This window comes from Haliotis rufescens, unplaced genomic scaffold, assembly GCF_023055435.1.
Source record: "Haliotis rufescens isolate VD_foot unplaced genomic scaffold, xgHalRufe1.0.p SCAF_7, whole genome shotgun sequence".
Taxonomy (NCBI): domain Eukaryota; kingdom Metazoa; phylum Mollusca; class Gastropoda; order Lepetellida; family Haliotidae; genus Haliotis; species Haliotis rufescens.
The window spans coordinates 37,843,282-37,864,582 of NW_025964361.1; the positions used below are offsets into that span (position 1 = coordinate 37,843,282).

Here is a 21,301-nt window from a genome sequence, read left to right on the forward strand (position 1 = left end):
ACAATGACACTGGAGAAAATTCTTCCAAAGTGCCCTGATCTGTAATTTCCACCCAAACATTTCCAACAAAGACTTGTAAATGCAAAAAAACTATTTGACATAAATAAACCTATTTCCAATTAAGTAAATCATTATCACTCTACTACTTTTCATGTGGTTGTCATTATGAATATTTTTTTGTCAAAAACATGTCGGCATTGTATTGATTAAATTAACCATTTAGCATTTTTTAAGAACAAACATTTAATCTACCTTATTACATGAACAGTTGTACAAGTTGTTATAGAAGACTCAAAAGCAGCATGCAGATATTTTGAAAAGCCCCGAACCAGATGCATGAACCATGTGAACAGGTTCAATATGTTTATCAGTAAATATTTAAAACTTTCAACAAGAAAGAAACACAAGAACTGTTAAACAAGCAGGGCAGGGCGTTTATTGGAGAAAGAGATAGTTGTCAAAATATATATTTGTGATTCAGAATCATATAAAGCACTTTAAGTCGATTTCTGAAGAATTGCAAAGCAAAATAATTTTAGAAAACACACAAAGAGTGTAAGTCAGACTTGCTGTGTGCACCGCAAGTGCAAACAAAGCATAGCACAAGGCAAGTGCCAAGGACACAAACGTGATGGGTGGAACACACAATTGCAACTGGTAACCATGGTAACCTACTTGCACTAAAGCTACCACTGTAGTTGAAAGACTGGTCAACCACGGGCGTAGTCGGGAAGCCCTGAGCCACTAGTCGAAAGAAAAGAGTAGCATCGCGATGAGCGTGACTGTTTTCTACGAAGCGAAAATAAAGAAACAAGTGTCACAACCTCTCGCACTGTACACACAGCGAGACAAGGCAAGCCACAAGCAGATTTGGTGAAGGAAATGCATTCCATTAGATGCATGTTATTCACTTGTGAATTAACATTGAGTCACCTTTGCACTACCTAAGAATGCATCTATCTGTCACCTTAAACATGCTAAATGCAAGGACTAATGAATACTTCTACTCTGCTGTCAGTTTGCACACATGCATGCTGTCTAATGTCCTTGATATACATTTTTTGAAAGAGTAGTCACTCAACATGTTCAACAGAGTCCAAAACAGAATAGTGAGTATGAGGAATCCAGTCAAGGTTTTATATAAAATAAGACATGGACAAATGATCCATCACTGAAATATGTCAATGTTACTTATTTGTGTGACTGACAAAGAAATTGCTTTAACAGAAAAGCCAAGAAATTTACTGAGAAATGACAACCCCTTTGTCCCTTTAAAAACATCCTTCATAAATAATTACATTTCTTCACCTGATAAATTTCTTTCTTAGCAGTATACTGATGGATACCGACAATCCAACCACCAAAATCTGCTTGTCACTTTACAACACTTATATATGATCTTCCCTAGATGATCCACACAATACAAGCTACCCTCCTAGATATAACACAATCTCACTAAAATCAGATCTCGCTATTGCTAAACAAAGATCTGAGGACATCCCATTACAGGTCACGTCAGAACGACCTTTCATCAAACCAATCAAAGTGTCGCTTACCAGATCATGAAAGAGACAGTTGGAATGTGTTTTCTAATCATGCAACCTCGAAACGTTAACACGGGGTATTCCGAATGACAGTTAAGGCCTGTACGACTGATTCCGTCAAAATTATCGTCTATCTCTCGCTTCTGTGGGATAAACATTTGAACGGAGGAGGCGTTGCAGTATGTGGGAAGCACTGCCATACAATCTCAACCACATATTAGACATTCCGGAATGTTCATTTGTTCAGTTTTCAAAATTTTAATCATGTTAATCGAGAACTGTGTCAACATATTTTTCAAGTGTAGTCTGAAATGGAACTTGCCAGGTTGAAATGAGTGCAGTAGAGCTCAAGAAAGCTACTTTCTAATTGGACCGATGTCGACTTCTTGTTATTCATTTCAGTGGTAAAGTTCGCAAAACTTCGTTCAGATGTGACCCGTAAAGGGATGTCCTCAGACCTTGTTTAGCGGCAGCGAGAACTTAGATCTGATTTGAATGAGATTGAGATATAACACTAACTCAGATCATGCACAAACACAGAAAAAATGACATGCACTGAAACCAAGGAATAATTGGCTACATTAACAAAGCTAATCAGAAAGAAACAGTTATAACTTGAGAACTAATCATGCTGACTCTACTACTTCAAAGAGAGCACCTCCAGTGGAGATGTAGATTTACTTATAGGACAGTTTCTTATAGCTGCATTGATAATCTGTGGTATCAATGAAAACAGGACTGACTTCAACATGTTCAGGTAGGAGTTAAACCTGTTTTGTTTTAAACTTTGAGGCTGTTCATTGTTGGACAAACACAGCAAAACGTCATTCCATAACAAACGTGTCATGGTAGAATTTTTGTTGTTATTTTTTTAATGTGATTATTCAAATATTATTTGCTTGATAAAGGTCACACTAGTTAGACCTTTATTTTTAAAGTTTGTTTGCAAAATTGTTAGGCCACATTTCCATGTTTACATTTCCACCAACTTTAAAATTTAACCTATCAATGAATGAACAACAAACATGGTTTAACTAGGGAGGGTACTGAGCTTAGTGTTTGCAGCTGGTGCATTGACACTGGTGGCAGCAGATTCTATCATCTTTGAATACATTCAAAAGCATTGGAGGAGTAGACAAGAGGTGAGGTGAGGTGAAATGGGGTTTAACGTCAGGTCCAAGATTATTGCACTTATATAGCGACGTGCATGTACGTGTTGTGTGGCTGCTTGTACTAGTCCAGACTGATGCTGATTTATAGTGCTAGCTAACTGAGATACCATGCCGCAGTTTAACATGAATATCCCACTCAGACACAGTATACTGACTCCGATCCGACCAGTCCTTGTTTTAGCCCCTCAATGCTGAGCGACAGACAGGGTAACAACAAGTACCATCTTTAAACGTCTTTTGGTATGACGCGGCTGGGGATCAAACCCTGGACCTTCCGCTCTCCGGGCGGACGCTCTACCACTAGACCGGGGAGGCGGTCGGTGTCGACAAGTACAGCAACCAGTCAGCGTCAATTGGGATTTCAAATACTGACCCTAAAATAGTTTCACAAGCCAACAGTTAATGGCCGCATCCTCAACACTGACATATAATGTATCTCTTACACATTCCTGGAACAACAGCAAAATGTGAATCATCAAAAGTCATTTAATTTGTGTTCCAATAACATTTTTCTGTGTCGGTCAGCTTCAATAACCAAATAATAAAAAGTCTTACCACATTGCTAACTGTATCAATGCAGTGCAAGGAATAAATAAGAAAGTAGAAATCCTGAAGTCAGTCCTGTCATCATGGGACAGTTTACTTAACACTGTGATAAGCATTGACAGATGAAGCTTGTGTTGCGGATGGTAAACACAGGATACATGGACCACTAGGGACCCTCTACAGGTATAAGGAGGGCAGGGATGAGGATGCTGTTACCTGTTGTCCGAGTGAGGATGTCCACGAAGTCCGGGGGCAGGGCACTCTCCGAGCTGGCTGATGACAACATGGATTCTAGGACCTCCTTGATGTTCAGCTGAATAAACTCACTGAGATTCATGGCAGGCACCACAAACAGCTGACAGTTCGCATCCTGGACAGCCATCCCAAACACGCCCAGCAGAACCTAGAACCAGGCGATGAATGAAAACAAGCAATCAGTTGGATTCAACACTGCTTTAAGCAACATTCCAGCAATTTACAACATGGCAGTGCCAGAAGTGGGTTTATACTTTGTACCCAAATCGGAATCAAATCCAGGTGTGACAACCCTAAACTTTATTTGTTTGTTGTTTAATGCCGCACTCAACAACATTCCAGCTATATGACGGCAGTCTGTAAATAATTGAGTCTAGACCAGACAATCCAGTTATTGACATCACGAGTAACGATCCACAAAATTGGGATACGACGACATACACCAACAAAGTCAGCGAGCCTGGCCACCTGATCCCGTTAGTCGCCTTTTACGACAAGCATAGACGCCTTTTATGGCATGTATGGATTGCTAAAGATCTGTTCTAACCCTGATCGCCAACACTTCAACTGACTGACATTTCAAAATGTATACAGCTGTCCAAAATGTTGGGCAATAATATTCTCGTGTGAAATCATCTCAAAGATGCAGACTGAAGATTGATTTATTTGCTTTCAAAATACAACAAGCTACATACCTTTGCCAGTTCAAATTCAATGTCTTCATCTTCCTTGTCACCAGATGACAAAATCAGATCAAAATCTATCAGTTTCGACTCCACAAAGTTTACTTTGAAAACACCTGTAAAAAATGTTATGTCAATATATAACTGCTCAACTTTATACATGAACACAGCACAAAATGTGAAAAAATACAATGACAATGTAAGAATACTGCATACAGCATTTGTATGTCGTCTGTTTTAATGACACGAATTTCGCGTAAATATGTTCAACATGGCCAATGATAGTCTGATAGCAGTGAGTGAGTGAGTTGGGTTTAACGCCGCTTTTAACAGTATTCCAGTTATATCACGGCGTGCCAGCTTAATGTGGGAGGAAAGCCCGAAGTCATGCAGGTCTCAGACGTTTACCACTTCGGTGAAACCCATGAGCACGGGTATGGAGTTGACAAACCTAGAAACATAATCAGGGCGAACCGGGATTCAAACCCACAATCATAGGTTTCTGGCGTGCCCAAGGCCTTAGGGACGCAACTCTGCACAGCGAATCGCGGCGCCTTAGACGACTGGGCCACCCATGCCCCCTAGTCTGATATTAACACAAGGAAAAACACTATTGCTTGACCAACAGGGTTTAAGTTGAGTACAAGTTACATGGAGACATTCTTTTCATGCCCATTTCAACGTGTATGTCCATAAACCTTGTTTTGCCATTGCAGCACTTATGAGCACTAGAGTGATGCAAATTCGTATCCCGATACGGACTGATGATACTACTGGTACCATGATACACATCAAATAGTAAGAAACGATGAAATCGCTGAAATACAGTCCTAAAATTTCTTTCCTCATACACTTATGTATTGATTAAGAACGAAAAAGGTTTAAATGAAGGGATAGTTATTAAATGAAACAGTCAGCACGTCCTCAGCTAACACGTCCTTGGGTTCTGCCATACATGTGGTGCTAAGCTACTTCTGCCATTATCAGAGGTAACTCCATTAGTTTCTGTTCTATTTATAGCGTATTGCGATCTCACAGACTGACTATTCAAGTAATGTGTGTACCAAGTATCAATGATATTGTAGGTATTGGTGAGTTGTTACAGCTCTAATGAGCCCTGAGGAAGTTGGTAAATATAACTGGTGGTAACTTACGATATTAGCACTTAATGTTTCTTTGACCAAGCAAACATGTCAACAATACCACCGACACTTGAATCACAATATATTTCCACATACTGGCACCACTTTTCAAACATGCACGCACACGCACACACACACACACTACATACCTTCCAAAACCTTTCGAATGAAGTCTAGTCGCTGTTTTACTTCAGTTATTTCTTCCTTACACTCAAACTGTTCCCTGTGCAAACAGATACATATATTTATACAAATTCATGTTAGCATGGGTTAGAAAAAATTCCTTAAAAGATATTAATTATCAAAAATTATAATGCATTAATACTGAACAAAATGCTACTAGGTGAGGTTGTGACAGAAACCTTATGACAGCACTTACAATAGTTTGAGTAAATCAATGAGTCGCTTTCCATCTCGCAGGTCAAACAAAGATTGGATCTGCTTTTCTTCATCCACAGAATTAACCTGAAACATTAAAAAAAAATTCATAGCATTAACAAAAACATTCAAGTGATGAAATTAAGAAGACAGTTCACAATGAAGTGATGTGCAACAGAGATTCTGCCAGAAGCCAATAATTGACCCCAATGTCTGCAGCAAATGTGAGTAAACATTCCCAATTCATAATCAAAACGTTCCCACTTCATGTTAGGGACTGGTCATTGATTATAAGGGTGGGTAGATAGGGAATTGGGGAGGGTCACCAAAAGTAATAAAAAATCTCTAGGGGAGGGTTATAAAAACTATTATCATACCTCCATGTCAGATTGATGAGATCTGTTTGGTTCACGTGATCTTGATAAATACTATGTATGCTGCCTGGGAGGGAAATAAATTTCTGAATGGGAGAATAAATCCCTTATACCCCGCCACAAAGAAGACAGACTGCAAGTGGGTTTCTGTGCAGGAGAATAAATCCCTTATACCCCGCTTTGAAGCAAAAGGCTGTCGTTTTTCCCCCTAGTCAATGAAAGTCACATGACATAGCACGAGTTAACCCCAGCTCAATTGAACACTTGTTTTCTAAATCAATTTTTAATTTGTTTTAATATTTGTTTATTAATCTAAAGGCTTTGTAGATGAATAAAGGGTTTCTATGATAGCAGGACCAATAAAGAGGAAAAAGCTCTTATGTTCACTTTTACGTTATTTTACTGAATGCAATGTAAAATACATCTGAGTTTCAGAAAAAAGAAAAACCTTAATTTGGAACAAATGAAACTAAAGTTTTCCCCTAGTTTGTCTACCAATTTTGGCTTCCTTGATATATCCCTGAGATTGGTATGACTCTTTCGCACCTTGTGCAAGACCAACAGGTGCGCTTACAACTAGGTGATGTTGTTGTTCAACACAATACAGACTGACAATACTTACCCACTCAATGAGTGTTGTCCTCTTAGCTGGATCCATAGCTGCTCTTAGGGTCTTAACTGAAAAATGCATCAATAGTTAGTTGAATGTGTTTAACTTAAGGTAAAGCGTGAGAGAATAGTGTACGTACTCCATGCCTCTACGTTAGTAACAATAATCAATGTTTCATCACTTTTCAGACCCCCATGCAACATAATATAATGATCAGAGATATTAGAAGTGATAATTCCCAGAGTTTATAGCAAGGGGACAAGGGTGTACTGTTACTGTATATTTTAAAAACAAATGGAAAAGTTTTGGCACAAAATCACTTTGGTTTCGGGACAAAACTCACTACATCCTAGGATGATCTAATGTGTTGGTAATTTTGACTGAACAAATAGCAAAGTGGAAGGTAAAACTTGCACACCTAAAAACATTAACAACACTGACATAAATAAGACAATCTGCCACTGATGGAAAGTAGTTACTTGATAAATCTACAACTGTATTATACAGCATTAGAAATTGGCACTAGTCCTGTAGTCCTTGCCAAACTGCCCAATAGTAAAGGCACCATAAGGACTAGTAGAAATTTGCCTTTTTTAGGGGTTTTGCTATATGTTATCATTATAAGGACTAATGGACTTAAAACTGTTCGTTTCTACCCCTGATTATACCTTCAAGTCTTCGACAATAACATATAGATGAATTAACTACGGTACAAGGTGCACCTAGTACCATATATCACGACACACTTCAATGTTTCGACAGATACGTTAAAATAAAATTGCATCGAGTCTGTCATGGTTGAACAGGTTCTTTTGAATCTCAATGAAATCGTCGGAAATGAAATAGATAATGAAAAATTATCGTTTCATCTTCTACATTAATACTCGATCAATAGATCTAGCAGCCCTTACAGGAAGTTTGGCTTCATAATATGCACTCAGAAATCCAAGTGACCCAGAATACAGAACAGACACTATGAAATGGACATCACTTGTCCAGCAATGAAATCGGGAAATCACACACGTATTCAAACGGCTGTTCAAACATATTTCTCAACAAACACAATTTAGACAACCATGCATTCAAAACATGTAGAAGTTAATTCATGTGGTTAGTTCTTACCTTAAACTAGCCTCATAGTTTCATCATCGTTGATTGTTTATGGAAATTATCACGTCTTCTTATGAGGACACAGCGACTGACTTCTTTCCTTTGTAACTTCAAATTCAGCGGCTTCAGTTTCGGCGAATCCCGTGATAGGACCGGATATCACCGAAGCCTGCTCCCGGGATGGCTTCGGATCTCACGACTGAATACGAAGATTGTTCGGCTATTCCCGGTGGCAAAAGTCGCCAATTTCGAATTGTTTTGATCAAAAGTACTATTTTCCTTACGACTTGTTTCCGTTAACATGAGTGTTTATGAACATCAGTTGATTTATGAACGCGAACAAAATATATTCATTGTTCAATCATAAGAATCTACAGGATTTTGAATGGCCTTGGAAATTATTCAGGAGAAAACATATTTTGACTGTCAAATTTTAATGTCACATTTAATATATGTACAACAAAAATTGTCGTTTGTCGATGAAAATTTATAGAAGCCGAATTTATAAAAGATAATGAGTTCCCCGACTTAGAACGTACATCGTAGGCAATTTAACGGGAGAAGAGTTTTAGAAGAGAATATATATATAAGCTTACTCTGTATTTGAAGAACAGATATCCCACAATTTAACCTCGGGTTACATATTAATTAGCGTGTGGTGATATATTGGTAATATACTGAACAACTTATTTCTTACACGTAGAATTAATTCGGTTTAATGTAGCGACGTAAGATATGGTCAGTTACATCTGCGTCATTGATTTCCGGTAATATAATACAATTAATTCGGTTTAATGTAGTGACGTAAGATATGGTCAGTTAAATCTGCGTCATTGATTTCCGGTAATATAATATAATTAATTCGGTTTAATGTAGCGACGTAAGATATGGTCAGTTACATCTGCGTCTTTGATTTCCGGTAATATAATTAATGACAATAATGATTGTCTTTACTGTGGGCAATAGAACTATAGATGAATAAGAATGATTTTTGCGCTCTTTCACTTGGACATTTCTTTGCTGGTGCTCGTATACCTCACAAGCTTCTTCAAGTGACTGACACCAAGCTTATTTCTTCTTTCTATTGCAAGTTTTCAATTTCCGTACATCATCCAGTACATACGGATAACTGGGTGAATATGGCTCATGTTTCGAACTTCAAGAGACAATTAAATTATGCGCGAGGGAGGGTGGGACGAGTCCAAAGTTGCTACCAGGGTACTCGCCCCAAACCGGATACCCGCTGTAGCGTTCAAGAGTTGGGTACAAAATGTGCGATGAGGAGTTGTTTTACCGGACTCCTGGCAAAAAGTATTTAGGTACATCTATAAAACAATCTGGTCATGCATACACTGAAGTTGACTGAAGCTGTATCTTTACTGAAGTTCAGTAGTCAACACATATAAATGTCGGATCGAAGGAATGCGCGTATGATCAGACAGATATGTGAACATTAGCGACTTGTAGGTAACCATGGAGTTGTAGTTGGGAATGTGTCTCGTTAAACAATATATCACGTGACTAACCACGGGTCCGGGTAGTCAGTCCTGTGGGTACCCGGGTCCTTCTCAGTACCCACCGACCCAAGTACCCGAGTTACCTGTCCCAGCCCTACGGGAGTCGTCTTTGTACGGTTTCTGCATCTCCCATCAGAAACTGAGCTGGACTATTATGAAACATTTCCCGGGAACCTCAAAAAGACATAAGAAGTTTTGACACATTTTAGCGATTATCCAGTTAGTGTTGTTATAACGCCCATACATACAGTTGTTGAACCGAGCAAAGTCTAAATCCTATTCATATCTGAACACATCTGATATGGACAAAACTTTCAGGACAATAAACATTTCTATGGGCCGATCTTGTCGACCAAAAAGGCCCACCATATGCATATGTTGTCCATGGTGGGATAAGTAAGCGATAAGATAAATCTTTATTATCTCGAGTGAAGTTTGTTGTGCACCATTACAGACTTGGCCAGGAAACATAACTACGAGATACGTGACATTAAATAAATAGCGCAGTAGGGGCTGAGTTTGTGTTTGTTTTTCAAGAAGCAATATGGCCAAAGAAGATTGACACTAACGGGTATAAAGGACTGGCGGAACTTGTTTGTTTTGGGTGATAGTTTTACTAAAGCCATTTTGACTATAAGAGCGCCTGTGGCCATTTTGACAAGAGGGCCTGTGGACATTTTGGCTAGAGCACCTGCGGCCGTTTTGACTATAGTGTCTGTGGATATTTTGACTAGAGCGCCTGTGGCCATTTTAACAAGAGGGCCTGAGGCCATTTTGACAAGAGCACCTGTGGCCATTTTGACTATAGCGTCTGTGAATATTTTGACTAGAGCGCCTGTGGCCATTTTGACTAGAGCGCCTGTGGCTATTTTGACTAGAGCGTCTGTGGCTATTTTGACTAGGGCACCTGTGGCTATTTTGACTAGAGCGCCTGTTTTGTAATAGAAGATGAAAGCCATATATCATTGAATTGCCCATGTTATACAGTAGAACGATATTTGTACTTGCAAGAATATATAGGTAATCCTATTTCTACATTGGCTGCAGCAAAAATATGTTCATCTTTAAATTCACAATAATTGCTTAAGTTGTAAAGTTTTATGTGCAAAGTTCTTTGTATCATAGGAGATATTAAGATACACCTATAAATGGAATTCACAATCCGTGGTCATTTTGACTAGGGTGTCTTTGGTCGTTTTGACTTGCCCCCATTTGTTTTTCTGCACATGCAGTTTGCGTCAATGAAAACAAAGTTTAAATACAGGATATGAGACATGGCATTGTCGTTAAGTATTTTTCGTTATTTTAACACAACGTGCTCCACGGTATATGGCTGCCATGATAAGATAAAGTTATACTGCTTGTGTTATTTGAATATTAACACATACAAAGTTTGATAGGCCTATTCTGTTTTTGTTTTGAACGAGATTTTCCATGTCAGCAATGGAAGTTGAAAGTTCAGATACTCTGTGTGAAATTTCTATAAGGCATGCTTCAAATGATCTGCTCCGTAATAGGGGGGGAGGGAGTAAATGAGATATTTATGTCGTAGTCAGAGATTATAAGTTGTATCACAGATGTGTTCGGCAATGTCGCAAGGATATTTCGACGGACTGAGTCACTCACTGTTGCCAACCGCATGACTGTAGTGATTCGGAAATATTACAAATATACCATTGCTGTCGATTACAGTTATATCAGTTTTGCTTTTTCTATATGTAATGCCAATTTAGCTATATCAGATTTCTGCATGAGTTAAATGATCTGTTGTTACATGTATTTCGTGTCATCATTCTTGACATCAGGGTGTCAACGTCTTATACACAATCCCTGATGATATGAATTCTTTATGGTCATTCTTATCAGCAGATACTAAACAGTACTTTAATCTTTACTATGCATTCTCCATAGTATACACGTTTTGTTATCAGCTTATCAATTCTGGACGACGGAAGGCCATCAAGCGCATAACATCTGTAATAAGGTGTAAGGAAATAGTATATAATATTTTTTTAGTGAAGCTCTAAACAGCGGATATGCGCGCCCTACATATTTCTGTATGATTGAATAGCGCTGTGATAGAGCGCTGACAGTGTTTCCAAAAATAACCTCAGCTTCAACTCTTTCAGCCGTTGTCCCCAGTAACCAACATGGCTGGTGGTTGTGAGTACGGTTGAAAGAGATTTTAGCCCAACATATCCTGCTCCATCTCTTGTAATAACACCTCTGTATTGAAGATGTCGGGGACAAGGTACTTATGATCCATTTTGGTCACTGTTGTTGTTATAAGCTCCTAATCATCGTGATGACTTACGTGTGTTGAAACTATTTTCAAATTTTCAAGTTCCGAGTTCATGGTCTCATTGTTCAAATCCAATCTAGACAGGAGGTACAGACATTTCTTATTTGACCGTGATACCACCAATTATCTGTGGCCCAATTGAAAAGTAATACCTGAGTACATCCATTCCTCTTGATGATGCAAGGTATTTCATTTTAGGCTAGATTAAATTTTAATTTAAAAACATTCATGTGTCTCGTTTTTTTTTTTACAAAACTGAAAGGCATGGGATTAATGATTTTGTACATATTCTTTACCATGAAAATAAACATGATTCCACTGTACCCTATGACCTCTTTTGCCCACACTCCGCGAAAAACTCAAAGATTTTCAGTTCCTATCTGATACAAAATTAATGTCGACACTTGGTGCAAAAATGAAATTTGAGAACATTAGTCTAGCAGTTCTTAAAAATGAAAAGAATAATGTCGAGGGGCAGGGGCAGATTGTTTGTTGTTTGTTGTTTTACGACGCACTCAGCAATATTCCAGCTATATGACGGCGGTCTGTAAATAATCGAGTCTGGACCAGACAATCCAGTGATTGATATCATGAGCATCGATCCACGCAATTGGGATCGATGACATGCATCAACCAAGTCAGCGAGCCTGACCACCAGATCCCGTTAGTCACTTTAAGTTTTATGGCAAGTATGGGTTGCTGAAGGCAGGTTGAGCAACGAACAGGTTGAATAACATGAAACTTATTTTAGCAAGCCATATCATTAATTTAATATAAACCTTTCAACCTTTTTGGCATGTGGAATGTACCAGTACTTGACCTATTGCAGGAAATATTCTTTTGCAATTATTTGTGTTATATAAGGTATTTACCCCCCTTTGAAACTGTTATCTTTGGAGCCATGGGAAGTATGAATGCGGGTAACAAATAAAGAAACTTATTGCAGTAATACTTTTTTGTGAATCCAGCATGCTGCAGACTGTCCAGTTCTGTATGTCCTTTGTTATGTTGCAGTGTTGTGCCATACTCTCCTCGACAGAAGAAAGCCACCACCCAAGCGGCCATTGACTCATGTAACGACAGTGTACCTCCATTAGATTTCTCATTCTACAAACTGTCATCTGTACAAGGTAAGTGTCTTATTGACTTACAGTTGACATTTTATTTTAGCTTTTGGCCTGCCTTAAGAATACTGTGCCACAAACTTTTCAAACACGTGTCAATACCCTATGATGTAGTTTGTAGTATTTTGTTGCTAGTCACACCGGCGAAACAATGCCATGTGACATCAGGGGTCATCAAGTGTGCATAAGCTCCTCCCAGTGATCTATTACCTCTATACGCAATGTCAATGAATATGCCCAGCGATGTTGAGAGTTTTGAATATTTGATTACTAAATATAGCTTGCGACGGCGCATTTTATAGCAAGCGCTAGTTTATGAAAGCACTTTTATTTTCAATATATTTATTTATTTATTTTGTAATTCAAGTGGCTTTAATCATTATAAATGGGAACTAATACATGTATACATATATTATTTTTTTGGTTCATTAATTTTCATTATTATGTACAAGAATGCTGTTTATTAGGTATATTTTTCTTGCGCTGAACACATCCAAATGTCACCAGTTAGGGTAGGTTACACCGAAGTCTATCCTTAGCCCTTGGATCCCCTTGACGATCAATCGCCCCTTTACGATCATTAGGGTTAGGTACCCGTTTAGTGGCTATTAGATTACCTGAACTCTATCCTTAGCCCTTGGATCCCCTTTACGATCAATCACCCCTTTACGATCATTAGGGTTAGGTACCCGTTTAGTGGCTATTAGATTACCTGAACTCTATCCTTAGCCCTTGGATCCCCTTAACGATCAATCGCCCCTTTACGATCATTAGGGTTAGGTACCCGTTTAGTGGCTATTAGATTACCTGAACTCTATCCTTAGCCCTTGGATCCCTTTTACAATCAATCACGCCTTTATGATCATTAGGGTTAGGTACCCATTTACTGGCGTTTAGTGGCTATTATAAATTCTATAGCGACTCCTAATATTCTTCACACAAAAACGTCGAGTAAAAAGGATGAAATGATTTTGTGACAAATATTTTGGCTACTGGAAACTGTCCTTGAACATTCACACAAGCCACTTTCACTCGCTACATTTTTTCAGTACTGATTCAAAAGCGAACTCACCATTGTGTCTTCACTAGCCATGCTGATGCCTCCCTCGTTCCTTACTATTACCCACATTATCCTTACAGTGTTTCCTACCACACTTTTCTATCACAAAACTCACCTTTTAAATACCCTGTCATTCATGCGTACTCGCAAGTTTGTTGTCGGACGCCTGGAGCTGTTTTCAGTTCGTGCCATATCAGCTTATTCCTCACCACTTGGTAACTTGTAGATTACGGAATGGGACCACTGTGTCAAATGGCATTGGGATCACTCGTAAGTGTCAGTAAACTATAGTCCTGAGACACCATGCCTACCCGTAACCTTTGTAAGTGTCCGTCATCTATTCGAACCTTTTCGTTCAGTTCCGTAAAGCCATAGGCATAACTAGGTAAATTTGCGCCTAGTTTCACAGTGTGGACGTAGCTCAGTCGGTAAACTGTCGGGCTAACAATCCGAAGGTCACAAGTTCGCCTCCGACAGATTCACACAAAAACTGGTTGCTTGTCTTTGAGACAGGTAACCTATGGCAGAGATCGTCCTCACGAGACATTGTAGTACTGTATTCTGAAGGTGCTCCGAGCTTTCAATAAAGGTGTAACATGAAACTATCAATGCTTTGAAATTGTCCATGGCAGTATTTCATTACTACATATAAATCTCAATAGTTGACACAGATACTGTACAAGACCATAGGTAGATTTTGAAATGACTTGTTTTTAAGGGGACATATATATATATATATACAATCAAGACATTTTTATGACTTCATAATCGTATCAGCAGAGTTCTAGATCAATTGAGCAGTGGGGTAGCCTAGTGCTTAAAGCGTTTGCTCATGATGTCAATCACTGGATTGTTTGATTCAGACTTGATTATTGACAGACCGCTGTTATATAGCTGGAATATTGCCGCGTGCGGTTTTAAACAACAAACAAACAAACATAATGTGTACCAAATGTCTTTGAACTCTTCAGCAGTGAAATAATGATGCTTATTGTATCATACACATGAATCACTGCTATGAGGTTATGCGAGATGTCACTCTCTTGAGGCAGCACGTGAACACATGCTAAGTAGAAGTTACCTCAAACACCATTCACATAGAACCATTTAAAAAGTCTACTCAATGGTTTACAAAACACAAAAGACTAGACCCACGAGAGTAAAAGATATTGAATACCCCCCCAAAACTATTAATACTCAATGCGAATGATGTGATTAATGCTAAACGGCTCAAAAAATTATTTGGAGCTCTGTATCAGGATATGATGAGATCAAAGCTCTCTAAAAACCTCCATAGAAATCTTACGAACCAGACAAATAAGCCTTGACAATCTGAGAAGATGAGATGTTTTTACTCTATTGTTACATGTTGATTCTTAAGTTGAACCGTGGAGGTTAACCAAGAAATTAGTACTTACAGAACTTAATTGTGAAGTAAGTTAATAACCACACAAGATCAATGAATAATTAACAAATTATATTGAAACACACAGGATTAGGTTTACAATCATGAAAGGCAACACAGTGGGTCAAATATGTAGCAGCACACAATAGACTTGAGCCAGTGCAACCCATGGAGATCCGGGTTAGAATAGGTCTTCAGCAACCCATGTTTGCTGTAATAGTCGTCTATGCCTGATATAAGAGGTGACCAATAATGTGATCAGTTGGTCAGGCTGACTTGGTTGATGCATGTCATCGTATCCCAAATGCGTGGATCGATGCTCATGGTGTCAATCACCTGATTGTCTGGTCCAGACTCCATTATTTACAGACTGCCGTCATATAGCTGGAATATCGCTGAGTGCAGCGTTAAAACAACAAACAAAACATAAGCTAGTGCAGTCATGAATGTCCAGTTGAATGTCTTGAATGAGATGCATGCTCCATTCTTGAATCCAGAAAACAGTGTTGGAAGCATGCAATAAGTCGATGTTGCTATTCTGTACAATTCAATTTTACTAGCACCTCAATTAGCTGCCACTCCTAGCCCGAGGTCTGAGTCGAGTAAAATGTCTGGTCTAGTAAGCACAGCTAATAATAGTACACATAATAACTCTAAATTCTACTAAAAATGATGATACGTACGACTTTTGGGCTAGAAGACTCGAAACATTTTGGCACAGACTAACAGTTTTTTTGTAATTATTTACTCATTCTGAAAAACATGTTTCCCTTTCAATCTTGTAACTGACTTCTGATCACTCCAGATGTTTATGACGAGCAGCCCCGCGCTGTCACAGTCAAGAAGGGCGAGTCAAGTCCTCGTGTGAGTAAAGACAACAAATCCAAGGGCCAGTGTCTCCGCCTCAACAACAACCAGCTGTCAGATATCAAGCTTCTGTCCGAGGTGGCAGGAAACTTCTTCAGCAACCCCGGGTCTCTCGGCTGGATTGACCTGTCCTTCAATGACCTGACGGTTATAGATCCTGTAAGTGTTGAGTGTTATACTGGGTGCATACACCCTTCCTCTTTCAGACTAGTATTTAGGGCTGGGACGGGTAACTTTGGTACTCCGGTCAGGTGGGTACTGAGGGTACTAACCAGAACCGTGGTTAGTCATGATGTGATATATTGTTTAATAGCAAAAAGTATCTAGAACTCTATGGTTACACTACAAATCACTAATGTTTGCATTTCTCTCTGACTATGCACGCATTCCTTCTGATTTTTCATATGGTTGAATAGATATAACTTAAGTCAACTTCAGTGTATCCATGACCCGATTGTTTAATACACGTATCTAAAGACATTTGGCCAGGGCTATGGTAAAAAAATGCCCAATCGGGTATTTTGTACCTATCTCTTGAGACCTACAGTGGGTACCTGGGTAGGGTCGGGTAATGGGTGGGGGGGGGGGGGGGGGTGGGGTACCCGGGTAGTAAATTCGGACTCGTCCCAGCCCTGGTAGTATTTACTTTGTATTATTATCTTCGTTTGTTTGATTGGATTAAGGGTCAATTAAATATGTCCTGGTAAACCTCATGTAAGTCATTTTCTCTCCCTACAATTCCGCTAGGGTTTGGTGTGTGTGACTTCGCATTAACATTGAGTCGCATGTTTGGCTTGGGGTCAGCAGTCTCATCAATTTCATGATTTACAGTATATATATTTAATCTGTTATGATAAATAACCTGGACCATTTTTTTCAGAAGTGATGTCACAATCTCCATCTCTCTTCGTCACCAACTTGGCACATAATTTCTTTGTTCATGATCTTGAAATAAACAGCCAGTCAAAATGACTTTCTTAATAAAAGTTTGGCACGGATCTAATTTAAAAATTGCAGCCCGACCCTGTATAAGCGAGACTTTTATACATTTGATGTAATCAGAAGACTGTAATAAATTTTCCTTTATCTGTAAAAAATGTTTTAAGGAATTTGAGTATAGGGGGAGTGAGGCTCTTGTGCTTTCCCAGCTGTATTTAAGTCGGTTGCTGAGCAAAAATAAGGTTATGGTAACAAAATTGGTCCAGGTTATTTATAAAAATAGAATACAGATAGGCATCCTCAATTTCCCCAGTCAGTGTATTATATCTGAATTCTGTTGTGATCAATACCCTAGATCCATTCACCACATAGCTTCATTTTGAGTCCGGTTCGAATGACAATGCTTAAATAGTGGTCCTGTGAAATTACAATGTTCTTTTATGATTGAAACAAGAAGCAATATCTTCAGTCGTTGACCCACCTTGTGGCAAGCTGCCTCAAATACAACTGGTAAAGCCTGATAACATTACAACTTAATACTCATGAAAACACTTTTTTCAGTAAACAATTATTTCCGGATTTAATTAATTATATCGAGTGCTCTCTCTGATGAGGCCAAGTTTTGGAAGTAGAACTCGCATTCAGAAGAGGCATTTGGATTGGGTGTTGATTTCAAGCACATAAATTCTGTGCTATGTTAGTGATAGGAGAGATGGAGACGGTGACATCAAATCTAAAATGAAGCTTTTTCTGATGACAACAATATAGGAATCGTTAGGATTTGTAACAAGATTTTAAGTTATGCATTAGATGATTACATTTGGTTAATTGGGGCAAAAACGCAACTGATTTTCATTTCCTTCTAGGTGCTGACAGAGTTTGAGAACTTAGAAATTCTGTATCTCCATGGCAACAATATACCTAAGATCCAGGAAGTGGACAAACTGCAGAATTTAAGGAACTTACGTAAACTGACATTGCATGGCAACCCTGTCGAGGAGTTCAAGGTGAGTGACGGCTCAGCAACACCACGTCCCAGGCTGATCTACACAGCAGGGGTGTGGACAATCTAGGCCCAACTAGTCTGAAAATATCAGCTTCAGTTGTCTGTGGACAACTCTAAAATTGGGTTGGCCTTAAGTAACTTTTGATAAAATATTCTAATAAGTAATAAATGTAGCTTTGTGTAAGTGTAAACATCATGAGTATGACAAATCAGACTGACTTTAGTGTATCGTAAATCCCTTGCTTTTGATTTCCTTCATGCTGTGAAGAGGACAAGCTCTTGGATTGGTTGATCAGTGTAAAAAAAGTAATGGGGCAGGTCGCATTAGCGCCTCATAACATGTATAAGTTTGATCTTAGCTGAGCAGTGGACACATTAATTTCGTGTGGTGGGGTTGAAACACAGAGAGAGGAATATTTATTCAGCACCATCAGAATGAAAATGCAGGCAGTAAAAGTGTGCAAGTACAAAAATATTTGTTTTCATAACAAACGTAAACAGGATTTTCAGAAACACTGCTTTTAAAATTTCCAGTGGCTAAGAGAAGACAATAAGATTGCCAACTCATTAGATTTTGTAGATTTCAAGTAGATTTTGTCTCTGAAGTAGTGAGCTGTTATTGTTTACTTGTCCAGGGACTAATTCACAAGTTTTATATTTCCACACCCATCTACATCCTCACTATGGTGTCATGCTGTCATTACAAATACTTTGCTATCCTCATTGTGATACATGTCATCATGTTTGTACCATCAATATACAGGAGTAATAATGCCTCTAGCACTAAATGATGGGATTTGAAGTTTGATCAAAACAATGAATCAGTTTATGGTGGCTTTCAAAGTCCACAGAATTCTTTTTAAGATGCAGATCATAAAACTCGAGTCAGAATACAGTACTGGGCCCTGTTCCTCAAAGGGATCGTAGTGCTACGACTGTCGTAAGTCTATGATAAAGTGAAGGAGTTACGATCACCTTAACGCTAAGATCGCTAAGACTATTGTAAGCCTATGTTAAAGTATGGGAGTTAAGATCATCCTAGCACTAAGATCGCTTTGTGCAAGTGGGCCCTGGTATGTTACTGTTTGAAGGACCTGATTCAAACTTTTAGGAACTGTCAATTGTCCTGACCGGACTTCCTCTATGTTTGATATAAGTTTAACCGATACAGTGTCATGTTGTGTATACTGATATTACTTGCCCCCCTTCCACTTCAGGGCTACAAGCAATACATCCTGTCTCTCATGCCCTGGCTGCTGGGACTGGACTTCTTCCGCATCACCAAAGCCGACTTGAAAACTGCAGAAACCTGGAACAAAATGAGCAACAAGAACAAGCCGAAAAAGAAGACAAACAGTGAAGATTAATCCTCTCAGTCCCATCAGGCCCCACTACTCCAGTTTGTCTGTTCCTATGGTTACCTGTAAACAACGGGTGACAGGTTCATCACTATCGTCTATGCTGCATGTCAGGATCACAGACCACCATGACTGTGAGGACTGAAGTTTTCTACCACGAGCATTCAGCAACCGTCCACTGGGTGAAGGTCGTTGTTGGACATCACATGTGCTAAGCTGTCAATATGAATGTATTTGTTGAATGCGAATGAAAATAAGCAATAATGTCCATGATTAAAGACATGCCTCTTGTGCATTAGCAGGGTGATGTAAAAAATATTGTTTTTTATCTGAAGTTTTAAAATGTCAGTATAATGAACAGATTTGTGAGTTGAAATGTTTTATGTATTTATTTATTACCATATTCCATTGTTTTAGTTTGAATTATCATTTTTTAAAATTGTCAGTTGGTAATAATTGTTACTGCAGTTTAGGACAAAATGTACAAGTACATGTTTAATTAACTAGATACATTTCAGACTAGCTAAAAAACTGGTGAAATGTTTTGTTGAGACCAAGTGTTCCAAGAAATGTTGCATACATCAAAACAAACAAAACCTGACGTTGTGATAAATCATGACAGTGAAAAAAAAGACACATTCCAAAATGTAAATTTCTTTATTAAGAATTCCATTGTCTTGTATGTGGTTACACCATTGGGGAGAAACGTTCAAAAGAGATTAATTGCTTGGGGATTATTAATGTAAGCTGTTCGGTCTTGAACCATTCTCATTTCTAGAGATGATTATGTAACTGGAACAATCAGCTGTGATGTGATACATGTATTATATTTATACAAATCCTTGTACCTTCTATTTCCTTTGTGTACCGATTACAATACAGGACCTTCTGTCCCTGATCCACTGTGGTCCTTGTACCCAGGAAAAGTTAAGCCTGACAGAGAGTTTGGATGAAGAAATGAGAGACTTGTTTGTAGTGAGTGAGTCGACCAGCTCAACTTTTCCTGCTTTCTTTGAATCTGTACCTGCGTGTGTCGTATTAACAGAAGTCATAAAACTGTCTCCAGTCTATGTTTTCGTTGTTGTTTGTCATTAGAAATTGATCAAGGATATATTGGAGCTTCCACTGAATACAAGATTGCATTACACAGACTAGAACCAAAGGATGCCAATATGTATTCAAACATTCCTCAAAAAGAATAAATGATCCTGAACCAAGCAGTCAAATCACAAACATTTGCTGCCACATCCAAAAGTATTTGCAAGTACTTGAAAAAACATGACACGACCCTTCACAGCTATTTCCAGAAATGTATGATGTATTTCTAGTCTGATGCCGTTACAATCTATTTGAGGAAGCGCATGTTCACTACAATATCAAACCATATTGAAGTACTTTTTCATGTTGTATAGCATCACAGGGAACCTAAATCCATTACGTGTGACCAAAGAAGATGCATGACATAAACCCTGAAAGTTTTCCTCGTGCTATGCTTATATAAATTTTGGTCTAATACAGTACAGAATGTCTCATGCCTCAAGGAAGCCTTGATAACACGGGTTATGCACTTCCTATTGGAGAGAACACGCTCAAAGCAGTCCGCTTTTAAGACAATGTACCAAAGTCTACTTGGCTTGAGTTTGTGATGTACTTCCAGTCCGACATCATTTCGGGTTTGGGAAAACAATGTCTGAATGTAGGGCAGCTTATAATCAGTAATCCTGCTTCTTGCGGCACAAGAATGTTCTATACACTTCCAGCTTAACTACTTTACTTTAAAAAAAATGGGTAGAATGTGTGAACACAGGTGGCACTATGCAAACAGTCTCATTAAAATTAGATCTTAGTTCTCGATTCTGCTAAACAAAGATCCCATCCCATTACAGGTTATGTCGGAAAGACCTTTTGC

General features: G+C 38.7%; 2 protein-coding genes across 10 annotated transcripts in view; one reads left to right on the forward strand and one right to left on the reverse strand.

The window, feature by feature from the left end:
• The window catches only part of LOC124144156 (GRIP and coiled-coil domain-containing protein 2-like), a 28,253-nt gene extending 20,314 nt beyond the window's left edge, over positions 1-7,939 (reverse strand). For 5 of the 9 annotated variants that reach the window (XM_048387403.1, XM_048387400.1, XM_048387404.1 and 2 more), the window contains exons 1-7: positions 7,827-7,933; positions 6,717-6,772; positions 5,722-5,807; positions 5,492-5,565; positions 4,213-4,316; positions 3,479-3,665; positions 676-789 (exon numbers count right to left, since the gene is read on the reverse strand). In XM_048387403.1, the coding sequence (XP_048243360.1) occupies positions 676-789; positions 3,479-3,665; positions 4,213-4,316; positions 5,492-5,565; positions 5,722-5,807; positions 6,717-6,752 (601 nt within the window). In that variant the 5' untranslated portion in view covers positions 6,753-6,772; positions 7,827-7,933. Of the gene's footprint in view, positions 1-675; positions 790-3,478; positions 3,666-4,212; positions 4,317-5,491; positions 5,566-5,721; positions 5,808-6,716; positions 6,773-7,826 lie in introns of all 9 variants that reach the window. The other 4 variants (XM_048387407.1, XM_048387406.1, XM_046513414.2 and 1 more) reach the window with 3 other exon arrangements.
• Positions 7,940-11,429: 3,490 nt separating this feature from the next.
• On the forward strand, positions 11,430-20,462 carry LOC124144157 (leucine-rich repeat-containing protein 51-like). The gene is made up of 5 exons (XM_046513415.2): positions 11,430-11,582; positions 12,648-12,763; positions 16,028-16,248; positions 17,895-18,035; positions 19,252-20,462. The coding sequence occupies exons 1-5, from the start codon at positions 11,569-11,571 to the stop codon at positions 19,399-19,401; spliced, it is 642 nt and encodes a 213-aa protein (XP_046369371.1). The 5' UTR covers positions 11,430-11,568; the 3' UTR covers positions 19,402-20,462.
• The last annotated feature ends 839 nt before the right edge of the window (positions 20,463-21,301 follow it).